At 54.6% G+C, this 23,827-nt stretch overlaps 3 protein-coding genes across 3 annotated transcripts; 2 read left to right on the top strand and 1 right to left on the bottom strand.

Annotated features, from left to right (window-relative positions):
- Window positions 1-965: 965 nt before the first annotated feature.
- ZNF428 (zinc finger protein 428) lies at window positions 966-9,699 on the top strand. Its single transcript, XM_068992994.1, has 3 exons — window positions 966-1,088; window positions 4,282-4,506; window positions 9,197-9,699. Exons 2-3 carry the CDS (start codon window positions 4,431-4,433, stop codon window positions 9,697-9,699), a joined length of 579 nt encoding a protein of 192 aa, XP_068849095.1. The 5' UTR covers window positions 966-1,088; window positions 4,282-4,430.
- A 5,724-nt stretch (window positions 9,700-15,423) lies between these two features.
- ZNF576 (zinc finger protein 576) lies at window positions 15,424-19,161 on the bottom strand. The gene is made up of 3 exons (XM_068992484.1): window positions 18,784-19,161; window positions 18,315-18,415; window positions 15,424-16,697 (listed from the first exon to the last, which is right to left on the bottom strand). The coding sequence occupies exons 1-3, from the start codon at window positions 18,810-18,812 to the stop codon at window positions 16,270-16,272; spliced, it is 558 nt and encodes a 185-aa protein (XP_068848585.1). The 5' UTR covers window positions 18,813-19,161; the 3' UTR covers window positions 15,424-16,269.
- Window positions 19,162-19,476: 315 nt separating this feature from the next.
- On the top strand, window positions 19,477-23,084 carry IRGQ (immunity related GTPase Q). Its single transcript, XM_068993484.1, has 3 exons — window positions 19,477-19,563; window positions 19,875-20,406; window positions 21,746-23,084. The coding sequence occupies exons 2-3, from the start codon at window positions 19,877-19,879 to the stop codon at window positions 23,082-23,084; spliced, it is 1,869 nt and encodes a 622-aa protein (XP_068849585.1). The 5' UTR covers window positions 19,477-19,563; window positions 19,875-19,876.
- Window positions 23,085-23,827: the final 743 nt, after the last annotated feature.

Here is a 23,827-nt window from a genome sequence, read left to right as displayed (position 1 = left end):
AGAGTTTTCAATTGGAAAGTGAGTCATTTCCAGGAAGACTAAGAATGCTGCAATAGCTTCCTATACTCTCATCTAAGTTAAGTCTGAGCTCTTAACTTCACCTGGAGGAACTTCCCCTCCTTGTGTTCCAGGCATACTAAACTGCTTTCACTTCCTCAAACCATTCAACTTTTTTTTAAATTGGCCTCTAGGCCTTTGTCCTTGCTCTTCCCTGTGCCAAAGACTCCCTGGGGCATGCGCCTCTTGTGACTCCCACAGCTTCCTCTGCTCTACTCATCCCAAGTCTAAGCACTCAGTTGGGGTCCTGATTATATGTGAATCTCCTTCCTTTGATTGGGAGGCCAGCAGCATAGATGCTGGCTATGCTCGCTGCGGAAACCATAGTGCCCTCTAGCACAAGAGAACAATAAATGTTTATCCTGCTTGTGGGAAGGGAGGGTTGTGAGGATTGGTAAAGGTCTCGTCCCTTGTACCCAGACACCGAATACAAACAGATCCCAATTACACCGAGGATGCCCGCTTCGCGCTAGTCCGCAGTCCCTCTGCGCACGCGCTAGTCAGTAGCCACCCCGCCCCCCCATGCCCACCCAGTACGCCCCGCATATGCTAATCTCTGCGCTCTGGAGTATGGCCCTTCAGGGGAATATGCAAATCAACCCCTCCAGAGCCCTAGGCCTCCCATTGTCCCGCGCTAAGATTATGCAAATAAGCAGGCCTCAGGTCCAGGATCCGGGCCGAGCTGGCACCCCCACCCAACTCTCGGAGCATCCTATTATCCGTAGGCACGTTCATGCGAGCGCTCATGCACGCGCGAGCCTTGCCGTTTCTTGTTCGGTCCGGTTGCGGACTGTACCAAGTAAACCCGGACAGCTAGGGGCAAAGCCCGGAACCCCCTGCGCGAGCCTCATCGATGGCCCGACCCAGAGAGCCCCCTTTCCCACTCTGCGACAGGAATGGTCTATCTCGTCGCGCAAGCGCCCTAGGCTCTTCACGCCCCTCGCACTCCCTCCTACCCCACTTGCGGCGCAGGCGCAGAGCCTGGGCGTGCAGCCGCTGCCGCCGAGCCAGAACTGTGGCCGCCAGCGCCGGTGAGTGTCCGGGATGGAGGTGCGCGGGGCATGCTGGGAAGCGGGCACTACGGCAGCGCTGCATGATGGGAGTGACGGCTCCCGTCACCGAGGAGTCGGCAGCGGTCTTGGGCTGTGATGACTCGAAAGCGAGACCCAGGCTCCCTTTTCTCCCCCCACGCGGCTCAGTGCTGCTCTGGGGGCATCCTGGGAAAACCGGACGCCCTGCCCTAAAGCATTGTGGGAGTCTGGCTACTAGTCGTTAATGGGTCTGGAGCATTCTGGGATTATGCTAGCTTCTTGCGGGGAACCGTCTCTTTTGTCACACGCCTTACGCTGAGCGTCCTGGAAGCTTGGAGTGCTTTGACGAAGAGCGCCTTGGAAGGTGGTCGTTACAGGCCGAAGGCATCCTGGGAGAAATTGCAGTAGCAGGGCACTGTGGGCACTGGTCCTTATAGTCCTAAGGTTTTGCTCTTGCTTCTCCCTAGCATTGTGGGAACGGGTGCCCGTTATGTTCACGCTTGGCGTCTTGGAAGTTGGACATTGTGGGGTCTCCGGCACTGTGTTATGGTAGTGAGGGAGTCTCACTTATTCCCCTCCAAGATCGTGGTGATGGACAGGGAGGCCTGGCGTGCTGCGATTCATGGGGTCGCAAAGAGTCGGACACGACTGAGCGACTGAACTGAACTGAACTGAAGATCGTGGAAGCCAGTCTGGCCCCCATATTCATTGTAGGAATGGGACTTGGACACCAAGGAATGTTTCCATCTGACATCTGGAATACTCTGGAAGGGGCTTAGTGTGCTGTGGGCTTGGGGATGGGTAGGCAGGACTGCTGAGCAATGTCTCCTGGTAATCCCATAGGAAGTTCTGATTGTCCCTGGTGTATGGTTGCCAGTTAAAATATAGACCACCCAGTTAGATTTGAATTTCAGATAAACAAGAAAGAATTGATTAATATACCTGTGTTCCATGCAATATTTGAGATGTACATTTCTAAAAGACCATCGGTTTATCTGAAATTGAAATTTAACTGGGTGTTGTATATTTTTATTTACTAAATCTGGCAACCTATCCTGGCATGAAGTAGAATTCCCAAATTAAATGGGGCCCAATAGGCAATGGTCTTCCCTGGTGGCTCAGATGGTAAAAAAAAAAAAAATCTGCCTGCAATGCAGGACATCCAGGTTCAATTCCTGGGTTGGGAAGATCCCCTGGAGAAGGAAATGGCAATCCACTCCAGTATTCTTGCCTGGAGAATTCCATGGACAGAGGAGTATAGTGGGCTACAGTCCACGGGGTAGCAAAGAGTTAGGACACGACTGAGTGGCTAACACTATAGGCAGTGGAGTATTATAAGAACTCTTCTCTGCCATTTATGAATTCTTTCTGTCTGCAATGCAGGAGACTCGGGTTCAATCCCTGGGTTTGGGAAGATCCCCTGGAGAAGGAAATAGCAGCCCACTCCAGCATTCTTGCCTGGAAAATCCCATGGACTGCGGAGCCTGGTAGGCTACCATCCATGGGGTCGCAAAGAGTCGGACACGACTGAGCGACTTCACTTTCACTTTTCTGTCCATAAAGCTGAATCCAGGTGTCTTTAGAAAGCTCACCTGCCACTGATGCCAGCTTTACCAAGCCTCAGCCTCCTCCAGGCTTCAATCTTAATCTTTTTCTCTTTAGTCCCCAGCATTAAACATATCCCCTTAGGCTTTGAAGGGATCATGTGTTTTCCACCATATTACCCAATACCCAGCACAGGTCTTGGCATGTAAGAGGTGCAGCTGAGGCTGCCAGCCCCTTCATAATTTGCCCAGCCTGGCACTCTGCTGTCAAGAAGCACAGTGAGAGACAAAAGAAGTGCCATGTGTATGTGTGTAGTATTGAAGAAGCGGGAGAGAAAGTAGAGGAGTCAGAAGGCGTTTTCAAAGAGGCAGAGGTGGTGTTTGGCTGGGGAGAAGTACAGAGGTTCTTGTATTTGAGGTGGGTTCAGAGAGAGATTAAGATTTCTCCAGGCAGAGAGTCGGGAAGGAGCCCACACTAGACAGCAATTGCAGGATTACTAAGCCCCACAGTTGTGAAGAAGGGGCTTCCCTGGTAGCTCAGCTGGTAAAGAATCTGCCCGCAGTGCGGGAGACCTGGGTTCGATCCCTGGGTTGGGAAGATCCCCTGAAGGAGGACATGGCAACCCACTCCAGTATTCTTGCCAGGAGAATCCCCATGGACAGAGGAGCCTGGCATGCTACAGTCCATGGGTCATAAAGAGCTGGACATAACTGAGTGACTAAGCACACAGTTGTAAAAAATCTTGGTGTTCACAGGGCCAGGTGAGAGTCTGAAATGACTGGGGTTCATAGAGGGTTGGGGGTGGGGATAGTAATAGCCACCATTGATGGAGTACCTGCCACATACCAGCATTTGATACGAATGAATCTAGTAAATTTTCAAAAAATCTTTTCAGCTGAAGGATCATTTTTTGAGAGGTAGGATGACATGGCTTTAAATCCTAGTTCACCCACCCACGATTTGGTATGACCTTGGGCTACTTGTTAATCCTCTCTGTGCTTCAGTTTCCTCATCTGTACAAAAGAGATAATTATCTGTCTCAGTATGGATATAAATACATAAATTAAGCTCTGGAAGACTTTTTTGTACCTAGGAGGAAATAGACTAGAGAAAGTAGGCCCTTTGCTAGAAGCTGTACAATTAGAATGTGGCAGATTTAGGATTCAGACCTAGATATCCTCTTGCCAGGGTGTAAACTGATAAAGAATTAGGGCTGACAGTCACAAATTAAGTGCAGCCATACTAGCTGTTCAAATACAGAATGACTTCTAGACTGGTTGGTGTATCACCAGTATACCGAGTGATCCCTACCCCTGCTTGCCAATTTGGAGTCTTCTCCCAACTCCGGGCTTACCCAGAGCCCAGCAAGTAAAGGATTAATGCCTGGCAAGAGGCCCGTGTTCCACTCTCAGTCCTGATTGGTGCTCATGTTAGTACTCCTTAGTTAAATAATTTGGAATATTATCCTTTCACACCCCATTGAATGAGAACCAGATGGGGATATTAAAGCCTACAAGAGGGACAGAGCCTGCAGTCAAGGCCCTTTAGACAGTCTAGGACAGAGCTGGGATCATCTCTGCCTTACCTACACTGAGCACACTGAGTCCTGGGGAGGCAGATGCTATGTAAAAATTTATTGTCTCCACAGGTCTTTCCTTCCCCTGTCCAGCATCCCTCTCTACGAGCCGACATCTGCATTAGAGGACCTGTGGCCAAGGTGTGGCTGTGGAAAGCTGGCCAGGGAGGGACACTGCCCAGCTTCTGCTCTGCTCCTGTCTCCTGTCCCCTCCCCTCGCCATGACAGAGACCCGTGAGCCAGCTGAGACTGGGGGCTACGCCAGCTTGGAAGAAGATGATGAGGACCTTTCTCCAGGTGAGACGGCCTTAGAGGTGGTAGTGTCGGCTTGTGTATCATCCTGGTTTGGGACTGGGGCTCTGCTAAGAAATCTTGACTGTGAGTGGTTCCTTGTCTCGCTAGGTGTTCTCTTCCCATTAGGACTCTGTGCTCTGCTTGGGGATCCCTTCCTGCTGAGACTGGTGGGGGTTGTAGATTGGCTGGAATTGCTCTCCTTGTTGGGGTCACTTTCTTGGTTGGACGTTCTGGTTTGTCTGTGGTCTCTCTTCTTTCCGGGAGTTCTAGATCGGCCATGATCTCTCCCCTTGCTGGAGGTTCGAGATCGTCTGTGATCTCTCTCTTTTCTGGAGGTTCTAGTTTGGCTGTGATCTCTCCCCCTGCTGGAGGTTCGAGATCGTCTGTGATCTCTCTCTTTATTGGAGGTTCTAGTTTGGCTGTGATCTCTCTCCTTGCTGGAGGGTCTAGGTTGGCTGTGATCTCTCCCCCTGCTGGAGGTTCGAGATCGTCTGTGATCTCTCTCTCTTCTGGGGGTTCTAGATCGGCTGTAATATCTCTCCTTGCTGGGGGTTCTGGATCGACTGAGGTCTCTCTCTTTACTGGGGGTCCTAGATCGGCTGTGGTCTCTTTCTTTGCTGGGGGCTCTAGACCATATGCGACCTCTCTCCTTGCTGTGGGTTCTAGACCGGCTGTGACTTCTTTCCTTTCTGGGGGTTCTAGATTGGTTATAATTTTCCCCCTTGCTGTGGATTCTTGACTGACTTTGTCTTCCCATCTGACTGGGAGCTCCCTTCCGGGTACGACTTCTTGCCCTGCTGTGATTTCTCTTCCAACTGTGACTTCTCACCCTGCTGTGGGCCCTCTCCCGACTGTGACTTCTTGCCCTTCTGGGCGTTCTAGACCCGCTGTGACTTTGGGGCCGGCTGGGCATACTACCCTGGTTGTAACTCTCGACCCTGCTGAACGCTTCATTCGGGCTGAAACTCCATTCCCTGCTGGGGGTAATCATCTGACTGTAACTCTTCACCCTCCGCGACGATGATGGAGACTGGCTGTAACCTGTCTCCTCTAAGGGAGTTCGAGTGGGGCTGTAACTCTTTGCCCTGCTGGAGGTTGCAGCCGGGCTGGAACTCTTACCCATATCAGAGGCTCCTGGGGGGCTGTATCTCTTCTTTCGGCTCACACTTCCAGGGTGGCTCTCACTCCTTTCCTGGTTGCTGGTTCTAGGGCGGCTGTAACTCTTCCCCCTACCCTGTTTTTGCTGGGAAGTAGGCGTTCTCACCTTGCTGGGCATGCTTGGTCTGGCACCGTGAGTTCTTATCCTGCTTGGCGTGCTGGCCCTGTTGGCTGACCGCTTGGAGCTGCGGCTTCCCTTTCTGCCAGGAGTTCTGCCCCGGCTGCGGGTGCCTCGGTGCTGGGGACGTCTTACCCCGCTGGCCTTGCTGGTCTTGCTGACCCTGGTGTCAGTGCTGGCCTGGGTGTCGGTGCTGGCTTTGCTGGGCGTGCGTGCCTGGCTGTGGACTCGCAACTTGTGGCTGGGCTGGTTAGAAGGGGCTGTCTTGGTCTTCGCCCATTTGGGAGATTTGGAACTGCTTGGGCTTGTGACTGAGTTGGGGGCTGTGGACGGTTTGGTGGATGCCGAGGGGCTGTTGGGCGCTGCCGATTTGGGGGTCTTCAAGGAGGCGGGAAGCTTGGGAGACACTGCAGGCATCGGAGGTCCAGTGGGTGCCGGAGACGTGCTGGGCTTTGGGGCTCTCGTAGGTGGAGAAGGCATGGTGGCCGTGGAAGGGCTTGTGGGCTGGAAGTCATGGTGGACACAAAAGACCTGGTAGCCGCAGGTAGCCACTACCTGATTGCCTTGCTCAAGCCAACTTCGTGAAGTCACAGTGGGCAGTGAAGACCCTGGAGGGGTGGTGTGAAGTCAGAGGTGGGAGGAGAAAGAGGGGTGGGGCCCTAGCCCAAAGCTGGAGGTGTGCTTCACAGCTCTTCAGCATATGCCTCCTCAGGCTGCCTTATGCTCAGGATAAGGAGAGGATGCAGAGAGGGGTAAGACCCAGGTCCTGCCTTCCAGGAGTTTCCAGTCTCCACACCCAGACAGTCACTGCCCAGGCCAGGCGGTCAGGGTATGTTGTGGGTAGGGGAAACCCAGACGAGAGAGGCACTGACCACCTGGGCAGTCCAGGAAGACCTCACAGAGGAGGTGACGTGGAGCTGGGGTCTTAAAGAGGAGCAGGAGTTTGCTAGTCAAGAAGGAAAGGGTCGTCCCAGGCAGGAGGGGAGCAGAGGCAAAGGCCTGGAGGGGAGAGAGCGGGGCGGCCCTGGTCATCCCACCCACGTGGCCTGTGAGGGCCCCAGATGAGTCAGCCCTGTCCCGAGGGCTTCCTAGCCTGATGGGGGAGACATTCTGGGGCCCAGATGGCTGCAGCCCTTAGGACAGTAATGGGGAAGTGAAGTCAGGGTGGAGGGAAGAGGGCAGAGACCCCCCCACCTGAAGTCATCAGGGTGGTAACTTCATAGAGGACAGAGCCTGTGCTGGGACCTGAAGGATGAGTAGGAGGTCGCCAGGCAGACAGAGTGGGGAACAGCGTTCCAGGCCGAGGGACCAGCCCACGCCAAGGCTCTTTAAGTGACAGAGAGACAGCAGGACAGAGGCAGGAACAAGTAAGAGACAGAGGGAGCCGCAGAGAGGCCCGGACGTTTATAACCTGGGCTTCCAAGCTGGGTGATGCTGGGGACCCAGCAGTGAGTCGGCCCAGGCCTGTCTGCTGGTCAGTGGGGAAGAACTTCAGATGGGCACCTCCCCGAGGGTTCAGGACTAGGACACCCAGAGAGCAGAAGTGACTGGCTGCCTGGGGTCAGGAGATCTGGGGTGCCCTCAGCAGAGAGGAAGGTCCTAAAAGCTAACAGGAGACATTCCCAGCACATGGGAAAGCCACAGAAAAGGCTGTCAAATTGAATGCCAGGCACAAGGAAAGTGTTCTAGATGGTAGGGCACAGCCGTGAATGAGACAAAGCCCCTGCTCTCAGGGACAGGCAGAAACCACATAGCAGGAGTTGCATACAGTCAATTGAGGCGGCGGCTAAAGCCGCGTGGAGGGCGTCGGGGGTGCTCGGGAGGGACTGCCAGTCAGACTCACTGACCAGGTGTTCACCAAGGTGACACCTGAGCAGAGCTGTGACGGAAGGGACGGATCAAGCCTTAGTCCATCTGCAGAAAGGGAGGCGAAGGCCCTGAGGTGGGGTCTGGCCTGGGTGTCGCGGGATGTGAGGAATGTGGCTGGCCCAGTTGTAACGGGGTCCCCGTACGCTGCTGGGGGAAACTAAGGTGGAGGGCCATGGATGAAGGGCTGAGCTGTCGCAGTCTTAGGAGATGTTCTTGGCAGGCTCAGGCTACCACTCCTAAAGCAGCCGGTATTTCCCACACTGCCACTGCTGCCACAGTAGGGGCTCCCTCTGACTGGGGCTGGGGCCCACACCCCCCATAACAGCTGTTGGCGTCGCCCTTCCCTGTGTATCCACTTCACACTTTTTACTTTATTTAAACGTAAATTTGTCCTAGGCCTGTCCTTCACACCCATGAAATCACAGGAATACACCTATTCTTACAAATATTTTAACTCACTTTACTAGATGTTTTTTGTATACATACATACATATATATATGTATGTGTATATAAAGGGCTTTTATATATATTTATATTTATAAAGGGCTTCCCGGTGGCTCAGCGGTAAAGAGTCTGCCTGCAGTGCAGGAGACGTGGGTTCGATCCCTGGGTAGGGAAGATCCCCTGGAAACAGGATAGGCTGCCTACTCCAGTATTCTCGGGCTTCCCAGTAGCTCAGCAGTAAGGAATCTGCCTACAGTGCAGGAGATGTGATTTGATCCCTGGGTCAGGAAGATCCCCTGGAGAGGGCATGGCAGCCTTCTCCAGTATTCTTGCCTAGAGAGCCCCATGGACAGAGGAGCCTGGCGGGCTACAGTCCACGGGGTCACAAAGAGACAGACACAACTTAAGCGCCTGAGCATGCACTCATGCATATATATTAATATAAAGCCATGTATTTCAAAGTATGTATATATACGTGTCTTAATTTGATGAAATATCTGCTCAAGTGTTCGCCTCCCTAAAATGAGCCGTGCTAGGCCATTGCCCACATTTAGCTTCCCCTTTTTGCTGTGTGACTGGAGGCCAGTGATGTGGCATGGAGCACCGCATCTCCGTGCCTCGGTTCCCCATTTGTCACTTAGGGATAATAATAGTAACTCTCTCAGGGTTGTTGTAGAGATTAGTTGAGTATTTATAAAAAATAAGGTTCTTGGGAGTACCCTGGTAGTACAGTGGTTAAGACTCAGTGCTTCCATTGCAGGTTTGATCCCGGCTTGAGGAACTAAGATCCAGCCAAAAAAATCCCCACAGTTCTTAAAGTAGCAGTGGACACTGTCACTGTTGTTTTTATTATTCCTGTATCTCCTACTTTGTTCTTTTTAACCCCCTAAGATGCAGTTCTTAAAAGATGTGCGTTTGCTTAACGCACAGATTCCTAGCACCTCCTGCGTTCCGGGCTGTTCTGTGCGATGGGGGTTCATCAGTGCGGAGAGCAGGGTTGGGCCCAATACTGCGGTGAGTCTGCATGGGTCTTCTGGAGGGGACAGCCAGGCGTAGCCCTCTGTCCTGTGACGCACTGTCTCCTTACCCACCACCCCCTGCAGGCCCCGAGCATTCCTCTGACTCCGAATACACTCTCTCAGAGCCAGACTCCGAAGAGGAAGACGAGGAAGAAGAGGAGGAGGAGGAGACCACTGACGATCCTGAATATGACCCCGGCTACAAGGTGAAGCAGCGCCTGGGCGGGGGCCGTGGGGGCCCGTCCCGCCGGGCGCCCCGTGCGGCCCAGCCTCCCGGCCCCCCAGCCCAGCCCTGCCAGCTCTGTGGCCGCTTGCCCCTTGGGGAGGCCCCTCCGGGCACCCCACCTTGCCGGCTCTGCTGCCCTGCGGTAGCCCCCCAAGAAGCTCCAGCCCCTGAAACCCGGGCCCTCGGGGAGGAAGAGGGGGCCGCTCCTCGGGCTGGGGAGGGCCGACCCACTGGGAGGGACGAGGAGGAGGAGGAGGAGGAGGAGGAGGGCACCTACCACTGCACCGAGTGCGAGGATTCCTTCGACAGCCTCGGCGAGCTGCACGGGCACTTCATGCTGCACGCCCGCGGGGAGGTGTAGGCAGAGCCCCACTCGGGCGCCTGGTGGAGGGTGGGGTGGGGCGGGGCGGGTGGGGGGTCGATGAGGACACTGGGGTGGTCAAGGGGGTGGGGTCCCTCCAATCTGTGTCGTCTTAGCAGTAGACATGTGAAGGCCAGAATAAAAGCCAAATTCTGTGTGCTGGTCCAGTGTGCCTTTGGGGGGTGTGTGTGTGTAAGCTTAAGTGTGTAAGGCATGCGCTTGTGTGTGTGTGTGTAAGCTCAAGTGTGTGAGGCATGCACCTGGGCATTTACCTCACCATCCCCGAGCTCCTTCTTGGGGAAACCTCAGGATCATCGTTACCACGATAATTAATGTTTACTAAATGCATAGTTCAATGTGGTTTCCGTGCATTTAATCATAGACCCTATGATGTGCAGCGTCAGACGCAAGAGGATTGTTTCTCACTCACGTGGTAGTCCAGGGTTGGCAAGTAATCTGCACACGGTGATTTGGGGAGGCCCAGGCCATCCTTTCGTCATTCACATGGTCGTGGCTGGATGTCCCTGGCTGGGGCTCTGTGGGCGGAAGAGGAGAGGCACACATGCTTGCGGAGAAGCCCCAGCCTCCCCAGCCTGGAAGGGGCACGTACTGCTGCCACTTAACGTTCTATGGCTGAGAGATGAGTCACATGACCGCAGCTCGCTGCAAGGGAGTGTGGGAAAGGCGGTCTCGCCAAGTGCCCAGAAAGCAGAAAACGTTTGTGGAAGACAGCGAGCACACTCTGCCACTTCATCCAAGAACCTTCACAAAGAGGACTTTAATTATAATCATAGCTCTGCTTCCTGAGCACTTCCTGAGTGCCAAACGCCAGTGCAAGAGCTTTATGTACTCAGTGTATTGACTCAGAAAAGTTGTGCATCTAGGAACACACAGAAATAGAACCTGAATTATAATTACAGCTGCCGTTTTCCCTACACTTAGCAGAGCGCTGCATTTTATTTGCATGAGATCATCAGGCCCTTAGAATAGTTCTGCAAGGCAGGGACTGTGAGCCATTAATTGATTTAACAAATACCTTTTCAATCCTGGGCTGTGTGCTAAGCATTGAGAACACACCAGTGAATAAGATACAGTCCTTGTGTTCATGGAGCTTACCTGGAAGTGAGAAGGGGCCCCTGGTGGGGACAGATAGTAAACCAGAAATAGACGAGAAGGGCGTAACATGCTTGATGGTGCTAAGCACTGTGGAGGAGACTAGAGCAGAGAAGAGAACAGTTCTGAAAGAGGGTGCGGTTTTAAATAGTGATGTCACCTCCCTGAGGTGAAGAGAGACCAGAGAAGGGGGGCGAGGGAGCCGTCTAGGTGAGGGCATGGGGCATCAAGGAGGCCAGAGTGGCTGGAGGGATGAGGTCAGAGTTGGGAGTAGAGGGCCAGCTCGTGACAGCTGTGTGGAAACACCAGCTCTCACTCTAAGACGGGAAATACTAATTCCCAGAAGCTTGGCATCGAAGCTTCTTTGAAAATAGAAGCTTAATTATAATAATAGCTACCATTTACTGTGTGCCAAGCTCTGTTCTAAGGCGCTTTACATGTGTTAACTCACAGAAGCTTGGCAACTAAGAACCCTCAAGAATAGAACCTGAATTACCATAATGGCTCACGGCTGACCAGACCCTGGGCTAAGCACTCTATAGGGATGGTCACATCGGATCCTTAATGAGGTAGGGACCGTTATTTATTCCCATTCATTCAACACTGATTTATTGAGCACGTAGGTGATACAGGTACTATTTGGGGAGCGGGGAACAGAGTGGTAAACACAATGAATAAAAGTTTCTGCCTTTGTGGTGGTTACAACAGTGGAAACAGATACTTGAATATTTAAGCAACAAGTACAGAATGGGCATTTCCCTGATGGTCAAGTGGCTAAGACTGCACTCCCGACGCAGGGGGCCCAGGCTGAATCCCTGGTCGGGGGACTAGATCCCGTATGCCGCAACTAAGACAGAGTATGGCCAAAACAAACAACGAGAGAAGATATAGGACGTTAGCAGGTTGTAAGTGCTGTGGAGGAAAAGGGAAGAGGAATGGGAGGCTTTTGTGCGTGTGAAGCAGTTTCAAATGAGGTGGCCAGGGAAGGCTTCGCTGAGAAGGTGACGTCAGAGGAGACTAGAGGGGGAGGAGCGGGCCGTGTGGCTGTGGGGACAGCAGGTGCAAAGGCCCTGCTTGGGATGCTCACGGCAGCGCGCCTGGGGCGAGAGGCTGCTGCTGAGGAAACAGCGGGGAGACGGGGGGAGCGCAGGGACGGAGGGCTGCGTCACACAGGGCATAATACCGGCTTTGACTTTCTCTCCAAGTCTGTCTTCGTAATCCTTAGAGCTACAGGGGCCGTGATCATGACATTTTGCAGCTGGGGCACAGAGAGGTTGAGTAATCTGCTAGAGGTCACACAGCTAGAAAGAAGCAGAAGCTAGGTTTGAATCCAGACAGCTGGGTGCAGGGCACACATTCTTAGCCACTAAGCCACACACCAGAAATGGCTGTCCACAGCCATCATCTGACTTGCAGGAGTGCATTTGGTCTCCAGAGTTAGTGAAGTTTTTAAAATCATGTTGGTCAACAACATTGAAAAACTGGGCAGATCTGGAACAGAAATGGAAGTTTCCAGCATCCCTGTGAGATTGATGGCTGCACTCACAATCCCACGGGGTGACAGTTTGCTAGAGCTGAGTGGGGGTCACCTCCTATTAACGGGGCATTCCATCCTGCATGCCCAGACTCAACCAGCTGGCATCTGGACCCCTCATACCCTGCTTGTGTCACCAATTTGTGGTACCTGCTTGGCCCCAAAAGAGAATTGATGTCTGTTACAGGATTATGAGCAAAGCATCTTTCAAAACCCCATACTGTTATCCTGGAAGCTCCGAATCTGACATTTATCCACTCTTTGAGACTTTCATAACCACTCTAGCTTAACATCAATGAGTCTCAGAATCATCAAAGCATTGGGTTGGCCAAAGAGTTCATTCAGGTTTTTCCATAACATGTTACAAGGGCTTCCTTGGTGGCTCAGTGATAAAGAATCTGCTTGCTGTGCAGGAGACAAGTTCGATCCCTGGGTCAGGAAGATCCTCTGGAGAAGGAAATGGCAACCCACTCCAGTATTCTTGCCTGGAGAATCTCATGGACAGAGGAGCCTGACAGGCTACTGTCTGTGGGGTCCGCAAAGAGTTGAACACAACTTGGCGACTAAACCACCACCACAGAACCACCTCAGAATCTCAGTAGCTGAGCCAAGATGTTATGGGAAAATCCTCATGACCTTTTTGGCCAACTCAGTAGAAACTCGCAGCTCATTAAAACAACAGATGGATTTTATTTCCTGGGGCAGCTTGCCTAAGCCCTATTCTGCCTTAAGACGGGGCTTTCTAAACACAGAAGTAGAGAATTACCCCTTCGTCAGCAAAAGTTCCTAAGGATCGTCAGAGACTGGGAATCAGGAGACCAGGTCTGCTGCCAGTGGAGTCCTTCAGTTCTTCAGAGCCTAGAGGAAATAGAGGCCAAGTGAGGAATTCCGGAGGATTCTGTACTGGGAGTTGGTCACACAGGTACTAGAAAGCTAAGAGCACAAACTTACGCTCAAAATATGGTAACTGAGAAATTAGTGTCTGCAGGAAGCTCCCACCTCTAGGACTGTGATGCAGAAAGAGAAGTACAATGGCCAGAACCCAGTGGGAGCCACATGTGTGGCTGGTACAGGGATCAATGACCCCATAGCTCCTGCTTAAACCCTAAGTGGGGCACAATGCTCTGGCTGAGTGTGTGAGGAGATACTGGAGCTTGAACTGCTGCTGGAGGGGCTCCAGCAGGACCCCTGCTTCCCTCTTTGACCTTCTTTCTGCCCTTAGGTCTTATGGGATGAAGTTAAGGAAGCCAGCTCTCCAGGGAGTCTGGGAAGTACAGCTGCCAAAAGCCCAGGCTGACAGAACAGTGTGGAAGGGTGGGCTGAGGCTGACAGCGAAGTAAGCCAGTAGACGGTCAAGGAGTCCTTTTTTGAGCCGCCGCGGTAAGCGCTATCCTAGGTGCTGAGGATGAAGCCGTGAGGAAGACGCAACACTCACCCTCAGGAGCTCGGATTCCAGAGGAAGGACACAGGTGATGATAAAAACACAGGGGTGACAGTTCCAAGTGGTGAAGTGCGCTGGGAAGAAACTGAATCAGGGTAAGGGTTGGAGGTGCTGTTGTAGCCAAGGAGGACCTCTCTGAGGTGGCAGGCATTGAGACCTGAGTAACAAGGAGGCAGCCTGGCAAAGTTCTGGGTAAGATGAACCAGAGAGTACAGAGGCTCCAAGGCAGATGTCAGCCTGGCCAGTGTGGCCAGAGTGTGGGGAAGAAGACAGCTCCATCCCTGGAGCTGAGACTGCTTTGGGGGCTGGGGCCTTGGCACTGTTGGGTTTTGTGGTCCTGGTTAAGGTCTTTCAATGTTACTTACAGGATGCCATTGGAGGGTGAGTCTTTTTTTTTTTCCCCCTAAACTACTACTCTTAGACCTGAGCATGCAGGCATTTTGCCCCAGGTCTGCATCTCAGAAAGTCGTCTTTTTTTTTCTTTTAATATTTATTTATTTGGCTGTGCTGGGTCTTAGCTGCAGCATGTGGGATCTAGTTCCACAATCAGGGATCAAACCCAGGCTCCCTGCATTGGGAGCATAGTCTTAGCCACTGGACCACCAGGGAAGTCCCCCTTTGGAGGGTTTTGAATGAGTGATGTAAGCTGATTTCCATATACACAAGGGGTAGTTTGTTGTAAAGAGACTGGGAGGTTGCGGGGGTGGGGAGCAGTAATAACAGGAGAACCTGCCTCCTACTGTCTTCTTGCCCTGCCACCATGGGGTCCCCTCTCCTGGTCCAAGATGGCTGGAGACCATGTCCACATTCCAGGTGGGAAGGTGGAGGAAAAGTAGGTTCCTTTCTGAAGCTTGAAGACTCTACCCAGGAATTTAGTCAGAACTGTATCATATGGCCACATCTAGCTGCAAGGAAATGTGGGAGATGCTGTCTTTGTAGCCAGCATCTGCCTGGCTAAAAACTGGGAGATGGCTCAGTCTCTGTGGGCTTTCAAAATACCCCTCAGTTCAAACAGAGTCTGTGATTATTTTGTGCAAAGCATTGACCATTGTCTCTGGGGCAGAGCAGGTAATGTGAGGGAGTAACACTGGCCCAGTGGAACTCAGCCCAGAATGGGACCTTTTCAGAGCTGAAAATAGGATCTTAATGGAATATCTCCCAGTGCTGGCTAAATACAACAGGAAACAGAAGGTATCTCTGTTTGACTCCAAACCAGTTGCCCTACAGGGCCAGCTCAGCCCTGAGCACCTCACCGAACCACCCCCCATCCATTCTCCCCCCCCCCCCCCCGCCCCTGCCCTGGTCCCCTTCTGTTCTCTGGGAATTCCTGCTCAAAAGCAGAGTTCTGTTTAGACAGTTTAATGTGGACCTTTTGTTTTTTAATCTTCCAGCTGCATTGTGAGGCATGTGGGATCTTGGTTCCCCAACCAGGGATTGAAAACCCATGTCCCCTGCATTGAAAGTGCAGTCTTAACCACTGGGCTGCCAGGGAAGTCCCACGGATCTTTTGTGTTCAGATACTATTTCTGTTAGTTTATTCATGCCATGTCACCTTCACGTAATAGAAAATAATCCATGACCAGAATGGTACATAAAATTATTTAAATAAACAGTAAGTCATCCGGAGAAGGCAATGGCACCCCACTTCAGTATTCTCGCCTGGAAAATCCCATGGATGGAGGAGCTTGGTAGGCTGCAGTCCATGGGGTCACTAAGAGTTAAACACGACTGAGCGACTTCATTTTCACTTTTCACTTTCATGCACTGGAGAAGGAAATGGCGACCCACTCCAGTGTTCTTGCCTAGAGAATCCCAAGAACTGGGGCACCTGGTGGGCTGCCGTCTGCGAGGTCGCACAGAGTCAGACACGACTGAAGTGACTTAGCAGCAGCAGCATCTAGGGAGAAGGGGGGCAGAGCTGTCCAATGCCGTGGCCCCTCCTTGAGTGGGAAGAGACACTAGCTCAGATTGCAACCCCCACACGACTCAGTACAGACTCTGACTTTGCTGTCCCATCCTCAAAGGCCCAAGTCGCTCCCTGTGTGGAACTGTGCTGTGGTGGCCTTGCAGGTGGGCAACGCCTCACTTTCCCTGCCCCCAGTCAGGCCCAAATCCAGTCACTCGGCTCCTACAGCCCCACAGCATCCATCTGGGATGAATTAAAGGTGGTTACACAATCTGCAGCTAGTTGCAGTTTCAAACTATTTAATTGGGGATGAGGGAGATACAAATAACAGTTTTCCCTCTTTCCTGTTATTTTTTTTTAAAAACAATAGATCTCATTATTGTCTGATTTGACTGTTTCCCTGAAGGCTTTTGTGTCCTCCAAAGACTGAAGCTCCAAATGAGTATCTTCTGGATCCTGTTTCTCAGGAGTCCTTTGCCTTTCCAGGGAGGAAAGTCCAGGGCTCCCATCCCGTATCAGACATGCATCCCACCAGCCACAGAGCTCCCACGGCCCTGGGGCGGGCGTAAGCTACTCTCAGAGCTCCCCCCGCGCATGCCGGATGTAGTGTTGGTGCAGCCCTGCTTCCTGGGCAAAGTCCTGACCACACTCGGTGCAGGCAAAGGGGCCAGGAAGGGGGTGGGCCTCGTGTGCCTGGCGATGCCGCCTCAGAGAAGCAGCCTGTCCGAAGGTCTTGCCACAGTCAGGACAGGGGAAGGTGGGTGGTGTGGTGATGGGTGCAGCCGGCTGGGAGGGCCTGGCCACTGGACCGTGGCCGCGCTGGTGGGCGATCAGGGCCTTGGAGGAGGGGAAAGATCGGGCGCAGGTGAAGCAGATGAAGAGGACCCCCTGCAGCTTCTGGGCCACGAAGTCCGCTGGGTGCTCCCGCTTCATGTGGCGCTCCTGGAACTTGGAATCGGCGAAGGTGATGAGGCAGTGAGTGCACTCCAGGGCCCTCAGGTGGCCTGAGGACATGGGGGAGAGGTTGGGAGAGGCCAGCAGGTGTGGCGAGGGCCTCTCCCAGCCCCAGAATCATGCCGACAACCAGCATGCAGGACTTGACTTGCTCTGTGCCAGGTGCTATGCCAGGCCTGGACGGCAGACTTACTGGACCTATTTTGTGAATGAGCAGACTGGGGCTGCAAAAGCTGAGGCAACTTGCTGACATGAGGCTGGGAAGTGAAATGGTGGAGTTAGAACTGGAACCCAGGCAGTCTGCCCTTCTGACAGAGCTGTATGATTAGGGCACAGCCTCTGGAGCCAGACTGCCTGGAACTGATTTCCCCTGGCAAGTGAAAACAGTGTTTTCATCTGGAAAATGGGGTAATCATCGTATTAGTATCCACCTCATATGGTTGTTGGAAGGAATAAATGAATGAACTTATAAATAGTGTTTAGAATGGTGCTACACAGTGGTTTGCAATAATTATTGTTGAGAAAGAAGAAACCCCACAGCCAGGGGCTGGCCTGGCACAGCTAGGCCTTGGCATTCTCCTGGTGAGCATAAACAATTCCACACAACACTGTCAAACAAGGCCGTGCTGTGACTGGGGCCAATCAAGACCACGCCATGGTGCTGTTCTGAACACAGACAAAACGTGAACATTGTCTGGGCCACGAGAAATGGCCAGACAGCCCCCTGTCCTGGCTTACGTGAGTTCCTGCTGCTGCTTGGCCAGTCAGACCTGGAGCGTTCCCTTGTTCCTCCCTCCTCCTAGGTCAGATTTATTAAGTGAGCAGCCATCTAAGAGCCCTTGCTTCCTGGCAGCCTCTATCCAGAGCAAAACCCCTTTCTTGAACCCTTCCCCAGTGCACCTACCACAAGCCCAGATCCTATAATAAGTCCTTTCTTATGAGATGCCCCACAGTGTGTGTACTTCCTCAGCACAATGAGCAGTAAGCCTGATTTGCTCAACTCCACGTGTGTTCCTGGTGGTCTCCGGCTAGAAAGCACTGACACTAGCTTTCACTGTTATGAACACTTAACCTCTCTTTGCCTCAGTTCCCTCACTTCATATGACAGTGATAATTATCAATTTCATAGAGTCTGTTAGGAGGACAGACTGAGACAACAAGTGTTAAAATCTTAGAATGCATCTAACACCTAATTAGCATTCAGTAGAAGCTGTTGGTGTTCTATGTCAAATTGGCTATCTTCACTAATATTAAGCTTTCTCCTTTTCTGCCGCTAATCCTCATACCAGCCAGCCCTGTGAGGTTAGGAGTGGCCACCCCTTTTGACAGGGAAACTGAGGTCCAAGGCGCACTGTAAGTCCAGGGCAGGGTTGGGACTGGGGCTCACTGCTCTTCCCAGTCATTTCTCCCACCCCAAGCCTCTCTGGCTACCACTCTTTGCCTCTGAAGTGCATCCCTTTCATATTTATGTGGACAGAGCAGGGAGCTCTGCTCCTTGTTACCTGAGGGTAACAAGGGTCGGGGTCCTGAGAGGGCAGCTCATGGACCATTAACAGCTCCTTCCTAACGAGTAAGTCCCCACAATGCTTTGAACACTGAGATGCTATAGAAGTCCTTTTAGCATCACAGCTCCTGCAACCCACCCTCCTCTGGTCAGCAGTACTCACAGAGGTCACCTCCCGGACTTCGGGAACTTCTCTCCTTGGACGAATCCTGCTGCTCCATGGTCTGTTTGGAGTGCCGGTCCTCCATGGTGACTGGGACCCCTCTGGTCAAGAGAGGAGCACGCATGGCAGAATAGTAAATCAAGTGAAGTCGCTTATCTATAGCCAAATTTAGAGGGCCCGCTAATCCTGTGATCTTTGACAAGCTTACTTTGCCCGTCTTTGACTTCTATGAGATAACATCTCTGAATTCTAACCTAACAGCTCTCACTAGAGAATTCAACTTTCCAAAAGATTCAACTCCTCAGCTCTGTGACTTCTCTTAGCGCCTTCTCACTTGCGTGAGACCTCTGACCTATGCCTGCTACATCAAACCAATTCCCTGAACACAGAGCTAGAGGACCCCTGATCTTTGGACACCAGCCTCATCCCCTTCTCTTCCACCTGTCTTGAGGCAGGTAGTGGTACCCACACTTTAGCCCGCCTCCTCCCGAGAGACATCTTTCTCTGACATCCCGAAACTCATTCCATTCTGAGACCCCGCTTCCCACGCGCGCTTTCAGCCGTTGTGACCCGCTGCCCCCAAGCACTGCCCTCGGCTCCCTCCCGAGGCCAGTAGCCTAGGTTTCTGCTTTTCTCCAAGACAGCAGAGGGGCTGCCTTTCGTTGCGCCTGTCAGTTGCTCGTCACAGCGCCGTCACCCGAAGGGAAACGGGGTAGGGCCCACCGAGTCTCAGAGTCCCGAGGCTTTCCACGGCCTTTCGCCTGATGAGCTTTTCGAAGCCCGGATCTTGGATTGCCATCCGACTGCAATGATGCAGTCCCACCAATTCGGTCCTCAATATAACGCGAGGGGTCCTTCCCTGCACTGGGGTGCGTAATGATGACGTTGCACGCAACGCTCGCCTGACCGACCGGTGCTTACTGCGCAAGCGTGTTAGGCGCTTCTGGCGCGCACGCGCCTTGGCTCCCTCATTGTTCTAGGACCTGCGACCGCTGAGAGCGAGCGGGCGCCCATCCGTCGTTCTGCGCAAGCGCCGCACAGGGCTGTCTTCCCGAGGTTAAGCTTTCAAGACACACCTCCTCCTAAAGGGAATGACGTCAGGTTAGAACCCCTGGAAAGCGTCTGGACGTCCCCGAATCCCGGTGCTGTAACCTCTTAGGCCTCGGTCCCCGGACCCCAGAGCGGGGGCTTCTCAGGGGCAGACCACCTGCTACCAACTGCGCCGTCCCTTGTGCTGGCTGTTTGCTCGGTTGGTGATTTGGAAGGGAGGAGTGAGGGGTTAAAAACATCTGTATCCCAGAGGGTGTTGGGAGCTGGAGGCCAATTTCTGAGTTTTTGAAGCGGAAAAGGAAAGCCATCCAGAAGGAGGGCGGACGGGACTCCCGGGTCCCTGGGGAATAGAGGCTGGGCGCCAGATTTCTGGCTGCCTGGGAGTGGTACCCGAGAACGAAAGAAAGGGACAGAATAATTGGCTGAAATGTGAGACCAGAGTAGGGAAGCTAGAAAAGAATAAGGTTGGGTGCTCCGTGACCCAGGTCTTCCTCTCTCCTTGCTTCCCAGCTATGCCTCCGCCGCGAGGTGACGTGACCGTCTTATTCCTGGGGCCTCCGGGCTCCGGAAAATCTGCGCTGATTGCAGCGCTGTGCGACAGAGATGTGGAGACGGTCGAGATCCCCGACGGACGGCCGGATTCCGGGCTCCCCAGCCTGCGAGCTGCAGGCCCAGGCCTTTTCCTGGGCGAGCTGAGCTGCCCACCCGCAGAGCCGGGACCCTGGGCGGCGGAGGCCAACGTGCTGGTACTGGTGCTGCCAGGCCCCAAGGGCAATGAGGAGCCCTTGGCCCCGGCCCTGGGGGAGGCAGCACGGGCCGCCCTGGCTCGAGGGACCCCGCTGCTGGCTGTGTTGAATCTCCGACCCGAGGAGTCACAGAATGAAGCCCAGGCCCGGGATCAGACCGCGGCCCTGCTGGACAGCGCCGGGTTGGGCGCCGCGGCTCTCTTCGTGCCACGGACCGACTGCCTCAGCACCGACGGCTGCGAGGAGCTGGAGCGCCTGCGAGCGGCGCTGCGGAGCCGGGCCGAGGCACTGCAGAGGTAAGCGCGGAGCTTCTGGGTGGGTGGAAGAGGCCTGGAGCTTTATTTACTCTATACCTCCACCCTAAGGTGCTCTTTGAAGTCAGCCCGCAGCAAGTTTGTGACCAACCTTAAAGAGATATCTGCTGAAAGCCCTGCTCCAGATCCTGCCCTTGAGTGCAGGTCGTGAGGTCCACGAGGCCCCACCTCAAGCTAGCACTCTGTGCTTTTGTCATCTCGGCCCCATCCAAGGGTCGGTCAGCTGGAAGTCCCAGCCTGTCATCCAGCCTGCTCCTGCTAGCACTATGAGGTCAAAAGTCCCGATACCCTGCCAGAATTCTAGAAGGGGCCCGGACCTAAAGCCCAAACACTGCCCCCAAGCCAAGGTGTGAAGGAGGGCTTGCTCTCTGCATCCAAACTGGTGATCCCCATGAAATCTGTACCCGAAGACTCCATTCTCCAGTCTTTCCTCCTCACCATCTGCTTGGTTCTCAAGGGATCGCAGTCTCCAGAGAGCCCACCCTCAGTGAGCTTTGTCGTTTAGGGGGCCCTCCCCCATTTCGTTTCTCTAATCCCCTCCCTCTTCTTTCTGTACCCACCTGCTGGCTATCTCCTGTCTCCCCCCACCCACCCCCAAGTGGCCTTGCCTCCTTTGGTAGAGGTTGAAAGAGCCTCAGGGAGGGGCAGCAGCTCCAAGCCCACCACCCTTCTTTTTTCCTTAGCCCCACGCCCTTGCTAAGAACCATTAAACGAGGCTTCTCCCCTCATTGGACTTTACACTCCTGCTAAGGCCTGTGTTGACCCTGCCCACCTAGAGCATTTAGTGCACGTTTTCATTTAGCCCCTCAATTCATTCGGGATTCTTTTGCCCTAAGGCTCACTGTCTGTGAGTTTTGCCCCACCCAGCATGCCCTTTTCTTAATCCTGCAGGTCCTTTGGAAAGCCCAGCTCCCAGAGTGTAACCTCCGGGGAGACAGCCAGTTCCCCATTTTCAGCTGTGTTGGAAGCCAGATTTCAATCCAGCAGTCCCTCCCTTGCTTTAGGCAATGATGGAGACCTGGGTTCGGTCCTGGAGTCGGAAAATCCCCTGGAGAAGGAAATGGCAACCCACTCCAATATTCTTGCCTGGAAAATTTCATGGACTAAGGAGCCTGGTAGGCTACAGTCCATGGGGTCGCAAAGAGTCAGACACGACTGAGCCCCTTTCTTTCCTTCCTAGCCTCGGTGCCCTTAATCTGGCCCCTCCCTTTCTTGCTTCAAACTCCACCTCGTCTTTTTAGCCTGGTCCGACCCCCTAGGCTAGCTCTCCAGCCTCCAGCCCCTCTTCTGCCCTTGACCCTATCCCTCCCTATCCCCGCAGGCTCCTTCCACCAGCTCAGGATGGCTTCGAGGTGTTGGGCGCTGCGGAGTTGGAGGCTGTGCGGGAGGCCTTTGAGACTGGGGGCCTGGAGGCGGCCCTGTCGTGGGTTCGGGCTGGCCTGGAGCGACTGGGCAGCGCACGCCTGGACCTGGCCGTGGCCGGTAGGGCTGACGTGGGCCTTGTGTTGGACGTGCTCCTCGGGTTAGATCCTGAAGATCCGGGTGCAGTGCCTGCTGCAGCGCCTGCAGGGCCCACGCCCTACCCGGCCCCAGAGCGCCCCAACGTGGTGCTCTGGAGCGTGCCTCTGGGCTCCGCGGACACCACCGTCGCCCCGTACCCGACCACCCACTACGACGCTCTCATCCTCGTCACCCCTGGGGCCCCCACTGAGAAGGACTGGGCCCAGGTCCGGCCCTTGGTGCTCCCGGATACACCGCTGGTCTGCGTGCGAACAGACGGCGAGGGCGAGGACCCAGAGTCTCTGGAAGAAGAGGAAAAGGCAGAGAAGTCTGGCAGCGAGAGCTTAGAGAACCCAGACGGAGAGGGGTTTGAGACTGCCCACAGTGATGGAAAGGAGAACCGCGGCCCCAGATTGCAAAAGGGAGGCAGTGGGGAAGGTTCAGAGGAAGCAGGCACGGAGAGTTTGCAGCCAGTGGGCGTCAGCGCGAAGAAATCCGGCAGCGGGGACTCAGAGCGCGCGGCTGCCCTGAGCCCCGAGGACGAAACGTGGGAGGTGCTAGAGGAGGCGCCGCCGCCCGTGTTCCCGCTGCGGCCGGGCGGGCTCCCGGGGCTATGCGAGTGGCTGCGGCGCGCGCTCCCCGCGGCCCAGGCGGGGGCGCTGCTGCTCGCGCTGCCGCCCGCGTCTCCCCGCGCGGCCCGGACCAAGGCTGCTGCGCTGCGGGCCGGGGCGTGGCGGCCGGCCCTGCTGGCTAGCCTGGCGGCAGCAGCGGCCCCAGTCCCAGGGCTGGGCTGGGCGTGCGACGTGGCGCTCCTGCGGGGTCAGCTAGCGGAGTGGCGACGGGCGCTGGGGCTCGAACCCGCGGCACTGGCCCGACGCGAGCGCGCGCTGGGCCTGGCGCCCGGGGAGCTGGCCAAGCGGACGCGCTTCCCGGGCCCGGTGACGCGAGCCGAAGTGGAAGCGAGGCTGGGCTCGTGGGCGGGCGAGGGCACCGCCGGGGGCGCGGCGCTGGGCGCGCTCTCCTTCCTGTGGCCGGCGGGCGGCGCTGCGGCCACTGGGGGCCTGGGCTACCGAGCGGCGCACGGCGTCCTGCTGCAGGCGCTGGACGAGATGCGCGCGGACGCCGAGGCAGTGCTGGCGCCGCAGGTGCCCGCGCAGTGAGAGCTGGGCTGAGGGCCGGGGCTTCCGGGTGAGCCCAGGGTCCCAGCTGCCTGGCTCTGCCAGGGCCGGAGGACTCAAGACCCGGCGAGAGGGAGAGGGCTCGGGGTCCAGACTCTAGCATGGGATGTCTGGGCCTGAAAGATCACAGAGCAAGGGGTCCGCCAGTCAGAATCCTGGGTGCTTGAAGGGAATGAGGGCTCTGACTAGGGCCTGGAGTGGGTGACGTCTGGTCACCAGGATTCCTGGGTCCTGAAGGGAAATAGAGTTCTGGGGACGGGACTCCTGATTTCTCTGGGTACCGTCAGACTATGGAACTCCTCAAGGGAGCTGAGGGTTTGGACTCCTCGAAGGCGGCTATCTTGGTCTCTCAAGAGTAGAAACTAGATCCAATAGGTGACTAGTCCCCCTGCGGAGGAGGAGGTGGAGGCCCTGATTGCTGATGAAGGCGGTCTCCTTCACACTAGGGATTCTGACAAGGAGGAGGGGTGGTCTGGGTTCCCCAGGGAGCTGAACTCCTTGGGCTTCTGAGCCACAAAGGGATATAAGATCTAGGTTTCCGGGGGTGAGGGAAGGACGGTTCTCTGGACTCTCAGAACGCCTGGCTCCCCAGAGGGCTGAGGTCTTTGCTTTCTAATTCATGGGTGGTGGAAGGTATCCATGTAGAGGAGGGAACCGGGTGCTGTGTGAGAGAGCTGGAGACCCTGTGGTCCCTCTTCGGAAACGGAGGGGTGTGATATTTGCCC

The sequence above is a fragment of the Capricornis sumatraensis genome, chromosome 20 (genome assembly GCF_032405125.1).
Source record: "Capricornis sumatraensis isolate serow.1 chromosome 20, serow.2, whole genome shotgun sequence".
NCBI lineage: Eukaryota > Metazoa > Chordata > Mammalia > Artiodactyla > Bovidae > Capricornis > Capricornis sumatraensis.
The sequence above is the reverse complement of the archived record's forward strand: the minus strand, read 5'-3'. Positions and strand labels throughout refer to the sequence as shown.